At 30.8% G+C, this 9,931-nt stretch overlaps 1 protein-coding gene across 1 annotated transcript; it reads left to right on the top strand.

The window, feature by feature from the left end:
- Positions 1-3,423: 3,423 nt before the first annotated feature.
- On the top strand, positions 3,424-6,167 carry LOC123909589. The gene is made up of 2 exons (XM_045960455.1): positions 3,424-4,565; positions 5,037-6,167. The coding sequence occupies exons 1-2, from the start codon at positions 3,902-3,904 to the stop codon at positions 5,666-5,668; spliced, it is 1,296 nt and encodes a 431-aa protein (XP_045816411.1). The 5' UTR covers positions 3,424-3,901; the 3' UTR covers positions 5,669-6,167.
- Positions 6,168-9,931: the final 3,764 nt, after the last annotated feature.

Here is a 9,931-nt window from a genome sequence, read left to right as displayed (position 1 = left end):
AATAAAATATATTAATAAAACAATAAATCTAAAAAGATGTTTTTTATTTAAATAATGTCACAGAGAGAGAGTATCATTTTCAAGTACGAGTGCCACATTGTTATTGTGAAGTTTGTGTTCATTATTTTATTTTATTTTTTAAGCAAGTTTGTGTTCATTATTGTTTCCCCACTAATCCCCAAAATTAAGGATGAGAAGAAGTAAAAGTTCCATAGATCTCTCTAATTAAAAAGGTAAGATAAAGAGCGGGGCTACCTGCTATCATAATCTTAAAGAGTTAAATAGTAAGTTTTTAATTCATATAACTCAGAATTTTGTTTTTAGTCATTATAATATTTTTTTAGCAATTTTTGGTCCTCAAGTATTTTCTACCATAATTTTTGGTCCTTACATTTTAATTGTGTACTTTCATATTTTAAAAAAAAATCTTTTTATTTATGTTTATAATATTATAAGAACCTCTCTTGCAAAGATTTAGAATTTTTTAATATAAGATTAATTATTTATGAATTTCTAAGTACAAAAAATTAAAAAATTCATATTTAATTCATCTCTTGTTAGAAAAAAAAAATTTAAATTTCTACAAGATAGACTCCTATAATGTACTAAACAAGACTGTGTAAAAAATTAAAAATTTCAAATGACATACACGAGTTGACTGAAAAGTAATTACCAAAAATTATGACAGAAAATATTTGAAGAACGAAAACTTTCTAAATTTTATTATAGGGACTAAAAACAAAATTTAAGAATTTATAGAGAAAAAACATATTAAACCCTAACAACTCTCCATTTTTATATATATATATATATATATATATATATATATATATATATATATATATATATATATATATGTGAGATGTGAGATATAATGAACTAACAAGAGAAAAGAGCCTAACGCCCAACATTATCTCGACTTTGTTTGTCGTTTCTAGATTACATTGTTATTTATACTAGCTCACTCTCCCAAAATGAGTTTTAATATTTTTTTATAAAAAAATTTGTCCCCTGATTTGTTTAGTTTTCACTTTTCAGTATAATACTAATTATTACTCCTCTATACCATAATATACGTCGCTTTGACATTTTTACGCATATTAAGAAAGGTGTAATGAATGTTTTATGGAAAAAAGAGAGATTATGAGTTAATTTACAAAATTGTCTTTTATTTATGGTATGAAAAAAAAATTGAATAACTGAAAGATAACATTAAATGCTTCATTGATAATATAAAAATAAAACGACATATATTGTGGTACAGAGTGAGTATTATTTTTCAATTCTACCCTTTAATTAAGGCTATACTACGCTTACATCAATATTTTTATTAATGCAACATCTTCTGATTATACATACACAAATACTAAGTAAAAAATACACAAATACTATTTAGTAAGATTATTTTAGTAGAAATACTATTTTTTTTTGGGTCTTGCTCTTGGAGCACTTGTTAAGAAATAAAAAATGAAAATAAAAGATTTTATTTTAGAAAAGTTATAATTTAAATTTGGAAAATGTTAAATAGTGCCCCGAACACTGATTAAGCATATCAAAATAAAAGTTTTGTCTTGAAACACGTGTATTCAAATACCTCAAAAGTATAAAAAATTGTCATTTCAATATTAATTTTATTTTTATTTCATTTTTTGGTATGCTTAACAAGTGCTCCGATGATACTATTTAGCATGACCCTTTAAATTTTTATGATCATGTATTTGGGATACTTGATAGCATATGTCTTCTTTACTTTTTATAAATTTTTTAATATGTATGAAATGACCAAGTAGGTCATTTTATTTTAGGACGAAGGGAGTAGATGTTCCTAAGGTATAAGATAATCTTGGTATGAATAACCAATTCATTTATTGTCGTTTATCTTTCACTCATGTGTAATTATTTTATATATATAACGGAAACTAACCCAATTTTAAACTTAAAAAAAAATACAAATGTAATTTGGAGCATAACTTTTTATTGGAATAAATTTTATGGGAAGATATAAAAACAATTTTTATTGATCACTGGCTATGAAAAAAGAAAGACGACAAATTAAATGCAATTTATATTTAATTTCACAGTAATAAGTAAAAAACATCTTGAAAAAGATAAATTTTTGAACCAACATAATAGATAAAAATTATTTTTTTACTTATAATTTGGAGGAAAAAAAAAGAGTCTTTTGTTGTTTATAAATTGAGATAGACAGAGTAAAAAGTTGAAAGAGGAAAACAATACATTTTCATTGTCGAGAGCTTTAAGGCTATAAATACAGACATGACATTGTTCGAGATGTTCTTTTTGATGTTTTCAAGTGCGCAGGAGTATATGTGAAGAAAGAGACGCTTGTGAATTTATTGACTGACCAAATGGAGGGGAGATCTACATTGAGGTCAGCCGATGTTCTGGTGTACGGTTGGGTAGGAGGGAAACATGCATGTGTGGACTTGACTGGAGTTTCTCCACTTGTGGGATTGACGACTGGAGATTTTATTGTAGGACAGACGGTTCTCAAAGCTGCTTCAAGTAAAGTGATCAAACATGAGAGAGCGTGTTCTGACAATCAGCATGTGTTTACTATCAACATAAATAGTATCAAACTTACTAAATTATCCTAAATATTCTTAATAAAACTTATAATTTTTTATTAAAAATATACACGGAACAATTATTTATCACTGAAACATAAAAAATTGAATAAATAAATTTACAAGAAAAAACACAATAATTTCACTTATATTTTAACAATATTATATAATAAATTTTTAAATATTTAATTCTAAATAAATTTTCTACCTTAACATATTGACAAACTTAGATATCAAATAAAAATCAATGGACCCGTGCGAATGCAAGGGTCTTTAAACTAGTTATTTATTATTATCTCTTCTTTCGGTTCATCAGTTTATCTTTTGTATACTATTAATGAAAGATAATTTTGTAAACTAACTAATAATTTTTTTTTTATACAACATTAACTACAATTCTTAAATCGTGTAATTTGACCAAAGTAACTTACGACAAAAAGAGTAAGTGTATGTTTGGTTTCAATTCTGGAGCATCCAGAATTGATTCTGGACGTGTAGAATTGATTCTGACTTGTTTGGTTTCTCAAAAGTAGAATTGATTCTGCCTCCAGAATTGATTCTACTTGAAGCTAGAAATCGTAGCTTCTGATTCTAGAATTGATTTTTACACTCAAATTTTTTGTTCAACTCATTTTTTCATGAATATATCCAAACATAAACCACTTCAGCTTAAAATCAATTTTGGCCAGAATCAATTTTACAGAATCAATTCTGCCAAAATCAATTCTCTCCGCCGCAGAACCAAACACACTATAATTAGTTTCCTAAAACATACACTAATTCTATATTAAACAACCTTACCAACCAATAAAAAGACAGAGTACTAGTACAATGTAATGAAAAAGTTTGAAAAAGAAAAACAATACATGTTCAGAAATTAGTAACTCACATTTAAGTTTTACAACAGTGTTTCAGTAGATGTTTTGTCCAAATATAAAGAGCCAAAGATTCTTATTTATTTATTTTTTTTCTTTCAAATCAGTAAACACACACCCGTGTTTTTAACTATACATCTCACACCCTTTTGTCTCATTTGCTTGTTCTTCTTACCTACGGATATTACACAACTCATCTCATTCTGTGTTTTTAGAGATAACCCTTTTGATGCATGGAAAGTGGAAGAAAATTTCATATAACAAAAAAGGGTTGTTTTCTATAATCAGAAATCAACTAAAGTTGTTATCTTTATCTGTTTGTTTCTGTTTTCATTTTCTCTCTCAGCTTAGGATAAAGAAGATTTTGCAAAGAGAAAAATGGACCCTTTTGTAATCTAATATAATATATTCTAACAAAGAAGAAAGAAAACCAAAAATATGCCAACAGTGTGGTTTTCTTTGAAGAAGTCACTACATTGCAAATCAGAACCATCAGATGTACATGATCCACAAACAAGGAAACATTTGAGTACAATCTTAACAAAAAGAGGAGGAGGAGGAGGAGGTAGATCAGGTTGTTCAAGGTCAATAGCAAATCTAAAAGATGTTATTCATGGAAGCAAAAGACATATTGAAAAGCCACCAAGTTGTAGTCCAAGATCTATAGGTAGCAGTGAGTTTCTAAACCCAATAACTCATGAAGTTATTTTGAGTAACTCAAGGTGTGAGTTAAAAATCACTGGATTTCAAGAAGGTATTGGAAACAATGCTAGTGGTGGTAGTAGTAGTAGTAGTGGTGGTGGTGGTTCTTCAACTTTTGTTGGTACTTTAAGACCTGGTACACCTGGTCCTGGAGGACACCCTACAATGCATTACTTTAACCCTTCTTTTAGGACTTCTTCAACTCCTCCAAGGAAATCTCCTTTTCTTTTGTCAGAAGGGTCTGGTTTTCATGGTGCTACTGCTGCTGGTGTTCATTCAAGTAATAGGATGTCCCTTGAGACAGATTCTAATGGTTCTTCAACTGTTACTTGTCACAAATGTGGTGAACACTTTAACAAATGGGAAGCTGCTGAAGCTCACCATCTCTCCAAACATGCTGGTAAGTAATGGTACTTTTTTTTTATTTAATTCTTCTTGGCATTGGGTTATCCAAACATTTTTCTGACCACAAACTTTTTGGCCTCAGTCTTTATAAGATATATGCATAAGATTTTTTATGGTAAGATGTGACAAATCTTATAAAATCAACACACTTTTTGAATTTGTGATAGCAAAGCTGATACATTTTTAATTTAGAATTGTTAGTATTCTCCAAAAGATATTAATTTTATCTTCAAAATATAGGATAAATAAAAGTGTCTATTTATCTCTACTTTATCCTGAGTTGGTGATAGTAATCAAAATTCAAAATTGATTGAAGATTATTTCGTACTCGGATTCTCTCGAATGATTCAATCTGAACTTGTGCTTATTAGTCAATTGAGTGTTTAGTGGCTTCAAGCTTTTGACATATTTTAAGTTTCATAAATTTTGAATTTTAAGAGCAAATTTCTGTGTTACCCTTGTGCAGTTACTGAACTTGTGGAAGGAGATTCATCAAGGAAAATAGTGGAGATAATATGCAGGACAAGTTGGTTAAAGTCAGAAAACAACTGTGGTAGAATTGAAAGAGTTTTGAAGGTACACAACATGCAAAAAACTTTAGCTAGATTTGAAGAATACAGGGAAATGGTGAAAATCAAAGCAAGCAAACTCCAGAAGAAGCATCCTAGGTGTCTTGCTGATGGGAATGAACTTTTAAGGTTCTATGGAACCACTGTTTCTTGTTCTCTTGGTCTCAATGGTTCTTCAAGCCTATGCCTATCAGAAAAATGTTGTGTTTGTAGAATTATTAGGAGTGGTTTTTCTGCTAAGAAGGAGTTGAAAGGTGGCATAGGTGTTTTCACAACATCTACAAGTGGAAGAGCTTTTGAATCTATAGAGATTTTAGATAATGAACCATCATTAAGAAAAGCATTGATAGTATGCAGAGTAATTGCTGGTAGGGTTCATAGGCCACTTGAGAACATTCAAGAAATGGCAGCACAAACTGGATTTGATTCATTGGCTGGAAAAGTAGGTCTGTATTCAAATATTGAGGAGCTTTATTTGCTTAATCCTAGAGCTCTTCTTCCTTGTTTTGTGGTAATTTGCAAACCATGAACCCAAAAAAGGATTAGAGTCTCTCTCGGTACATGTTTGGATTAACAGTGAATTTGGCAGAATCACCGTGTATTATCATGATTTTTAGTTTAAAAAACTACACATTAAAGCTTCAACAAAAGCACCACAGCACTGTGATTTCTTCAAAATCGCCATGATTTCCAAACATGCACTTACATACTGTATTGTGTAGTATTATGAACCCCTACCATCCCCCCTATTTTGGCCTTTCTATGGAGGTTCTTTGCCCTACAACTTTTGAAGATTTTTGATTATTTTTTGTCAAGTCACCAATGCTTGTTCATGTTAAATATTAATTGTATGAACCTCCTATTCATACATTTGTATTTTTTTTCTTCTTAATGACAGTGAATATTTTTACATCTGCAGCAAGAAATTTGAATTGTCACAACCAGAAATAAATATGAAAGACTTGTAATGTAAAATTATGTCATCAAATTTATGGTCAGATTTAATAACTATCCATAGTTTATTTTCATTGGAATGCACAGTGTAGTTGCTTGCTTGCAGGTTCTATCTTTGTGTCAGTGTTAATTAATTAAGGGTCTATAAATAAAATAGTCATTGAAATAGGTAATAGTAGTAGTAACCAACTAAGCTCTTGAAATCAAATTCTTGCTTGTCAAATTGAAAGATGGAAGAATCTTAGTTGTATTGTCCATTTAATTTTAGTTAGTAGCCTTAGGACAAAGTGTGAATGTGTATATGGTTTACTTCAATAGTATTGAATATTAGATTACATGAGTGCTCATTAAATGAATGAAGTCTTAATTGACTCAATATACAAGTGGTCCAAATGTGATAATAAGTGGGTTATATAGATTTATAATATGCTAATCAGTTCTTTTTTGTCCAATATATATTATTATAAAGGATATGTTAACTCTACCTCAAAGTGTGAAAGGTCCTACCTAGTGCATATATATATGGCAAGATGTCACATTTTGTATTTAATGTTAGTATCCTAAATTTATAGCATGTGACCCTCCTTAGATAAGTCCTGACAAAGGCGGTTCTAAACTTGTGGACAAATAAAAAGAAGGATTTGAAATTTTGAACTCAGAAGTATGATTATTGTTCTTAGTTTAGGCATATAGTTGGCTTTGTTTTTTCCTCCTTTTTGGTTCTGTAGATGTTTTGTTAATGCTTAATTTTCAGTTATCCTTTCTAGGATTTTATTGGATCATCCTGATATGATCAATTACCATTTAAGATAAGGTCAAGACTCTGGACCCCCCATGGATTTGTCTTGCCTGTAATCGCTCAATTACAGGATATGAACCATCCAATTTTAATCAAACGGACCATATTTTCCCCGTGTTTTGAATGTGTGATTACGTGAATGCAGGGACATCTCAACCAAAGCTAGATCCTCTATAGTTGCAGTATATTGTTTGAAGGTCCCTACACCTGCAACACAATGTTGCCGCTCTACTTCTAAAGTTGCAATATGTTGTTGCAACTTTACAATTGCTACCGTTGCAAAACCATATTGCAGCGGTAGAAGATCCATAAATGAGTATGATGTGAACATGGTAAACTAATTAGTCAGTTTGAGGGCAATAACTCCCAAGAGCGTGTACCTAGCTGAGGTGGAGAGGTTGGTAATGTCACTTCATTGCAGTAACATCTGCACAGCTTTTAATTTGAAACGCCACATGCATCTCATAAATGTGTACTAACCATCATTACTTACACTTCCTGGTTTGGTAATGAAGGTCATTGAATGCAACTCCTATGGATATTTCAAATTTGATAATTCAAGTACTAGTTTGAAAAATATGAAGAGGTTGTTGCGGTTAACTTGCAAATTAGGCTGCAAATCTTACTAATAAATCTTCTTAGTTTTGATAGGTTTCTTTTTTTAATGTTTGATGCATACATCACTAGTTGTTGATAGATATTCAATAATGCCAAGGAAAAAACAGTGAAAGATAAAGACATCAATGCTAGACTAGAACCAAAAACTACTAGTAGATTTACCAACTTAACCTTTCTTCTTGTGTTTATGCTTGGGCTGTACGTAGCTACAGTTTTTAACGAAATTTCCTTAGCTCTAGTCTAGTATATCTTTAGGACCATATTTACATAGCAATGATTGCTAACTTGTCAGTATCTACCCAAATTTTTTGTCCACTGACAAATATGTAGTAATTGTTATAAACCAAAATATGAATCTCAGTTACTTCGAGGGGATTAATCTCTGCAGTTGCGCGCGTAGCATACCTTTGGTTTACCAAAAAAATAAATTAAGGGTGATATCACATTAGTATAATTTGGTGATAAGTCAAATATTTGAGACTAACTTAGTAATAAAAACTTTGTAAGAACAGTGTGATTGGATGACTAATTTTAGGGTATTCTCTAAAATAGGAAAAAGGAAAAACCTTGAAGAAAGTGTCAATGTAATGTAAACGAAGTGAAGAATTCAAATAACAAATCAGCTATCTAATAATGGTGAAAATGATTCACAGCTACTCATAATATAACTGCATTACCAAAATCATGAAGGAGTTAGTTGATAAGATATTACTTAATCAAAATTAGCTTAGATATTTTTTGAAGTGATTTCAAATAGGGTTGGTCTCTTGTAGGAGACTTTGGTCCCCATTCTAAGACTCAGAAAACCTACTCATCAAAGTACAATTAAATTTGGTCACATTTATTCAGCAGGTTTGCCTCTTTGTCATCTAAGGTAACCTTCAATCACTCAACATATGGACCAACCATCATTTAATTTTGATGATTCACATTAGACCCGACACAACTATAAGTTTTTGCTAATTTTGAATTCATCAATACCTTAGTGGAGATGCAATATATCACGCCTGAAATTTTTGGCCTAAGGGTATAGTTTCTATTGATATATTAATGTTAGCTATGAGATATAATTGTAATAAGGGTAAGAGATGGTGAAAGTGTGTAACTAACGTATATCATTCCTGAAATTTTTGGCATCAAGACTCTATTTCTTTTTTTGATGTTGAAAGAATCAGGGCTCTGTTTCTATGTATAATTAATGATGGGCATGAAATACTATTCTTATAACCAAGGTAAGATAAAAGTAGTGTATACAAAACTAGTAAAATTGAAAGCCAAAAAAAAAAAAACACTAGTAAAGTAAGTTAGTGGTTTGAAAGTTGACTTCATTTGAAGTTTTCCATAAGTCTTTATTTAATCTTTTTTCTTGTCAGTTTAATCTTTTATCTTTCAAAAAGTTTGCACCATTGAACTTATTAGATTTCAAATGTGAGTAGTTAAGTTTCACATCGATTATGAATCATAAAAAATCACTAAGTATTAGATTATTAGTTTATTTTAAAAAATAGATTAATATTAGTTAGTTGCTATTTTTCATAGTTAGATGTAATGATATATGCACGGAGACATAGTTAGATCTATTTTTAATCATATGTCCCGTGAGCTTAGCTCAATTGGTAGGACATTGCATTATATATGCAGGGGATCAAGGTTCGAATCCTGGTTATCCCACTTATCCATCTTAAGGGTGAAATTTTTAGCCACTAAACTACACACAAAAAAATAAAATTATCTCAGATACATTAGTTATTATTTTTCTATTTATACACGATGATTGGTATTTGTTACCAACTTGTTTGTTTTTTTTTTCACCAACAGTTTAATTTGGTTCGAATGTCTGTTGTGGCATCAAATGGTTTCAGCCCCCTCCCGATCACAGTTGCGGGAATCAAACCGTGATCCTCCCTACCAAGTTCAACGCCAACCAACTAACAATTGGTGAACTTGTCTTTATATAGTCATCTAAGTGAATAAAATAAATATCTCAAATTCATAATAAATATATTATTCTCTCTAAAAACTCTCGTCCCTAGAATCCACTTTTCCCGTCTCAAAAAATGTTGGATTTATAAGAAAGGTGACCCATTAACCTAATGCCTTAAGGTTTTGGTAGAGATGTGTATATACCTCTCTTGTGGTCCAGAAACATTTGACCTGATATTTCTTTCGAGATTCCCGGACTCCCCTTGGTTTGGTGTTACAAATTTGTGCACATGATCAACCCACTTGGGTTGACATAGTGGTGTTGACTTGAGACTTTGGAGTGTACTCCTCTCAAGGTCTCAAATTTGATTCCCTCTGGTGTCAATTTCGGTGGCTAGTCCATAGAGAGTAAAAAAAAAAACTTTGGGTTTAAACAGAGCCCTCGCAAGTGGGCGGTGGTATTGGTCCCCTCGAATTAGTCGATCATTGGACCAGATA

This window comes from Trifolium pratense, linkage group LG2 (genome assembly GCF_020283565.1).
Source record: "Trifolium pratense cultivar HEN17-A07 linkage group LG2, ARS_RC_1.1, whole genome shotgun sequence".
NCBI classification, from domain to species: Eukaryota; Viridiplantae; Streptophyta; class Magnoliopsida; order Fabales; family Fabaceae; genus Trifolium; species Trifolium pratense.
The sequence above is the reverse complement of the archived record's forward strand: the minus strand, read 5'-3'. Positions and strand labels throughout refer to the sequence as shown.

Bases quoted from the DNA above. Each gene is read 5' to 3' on its own strand.
- LOC123909589 (XM_045960455.1), top strand. From the start codon at position 3,902: ATGCCAACAGTGTGGTTTTCTTTGAAGAAGTCACTACATTGCAAATCA. The intron at 4,566-5,036 runs GTAAGTAATGGT...ACCCTTGTGCAG, and splicing joins CCATCTCTCCAAACATGCTG to TTACTGAACTTGTGGAAGGA.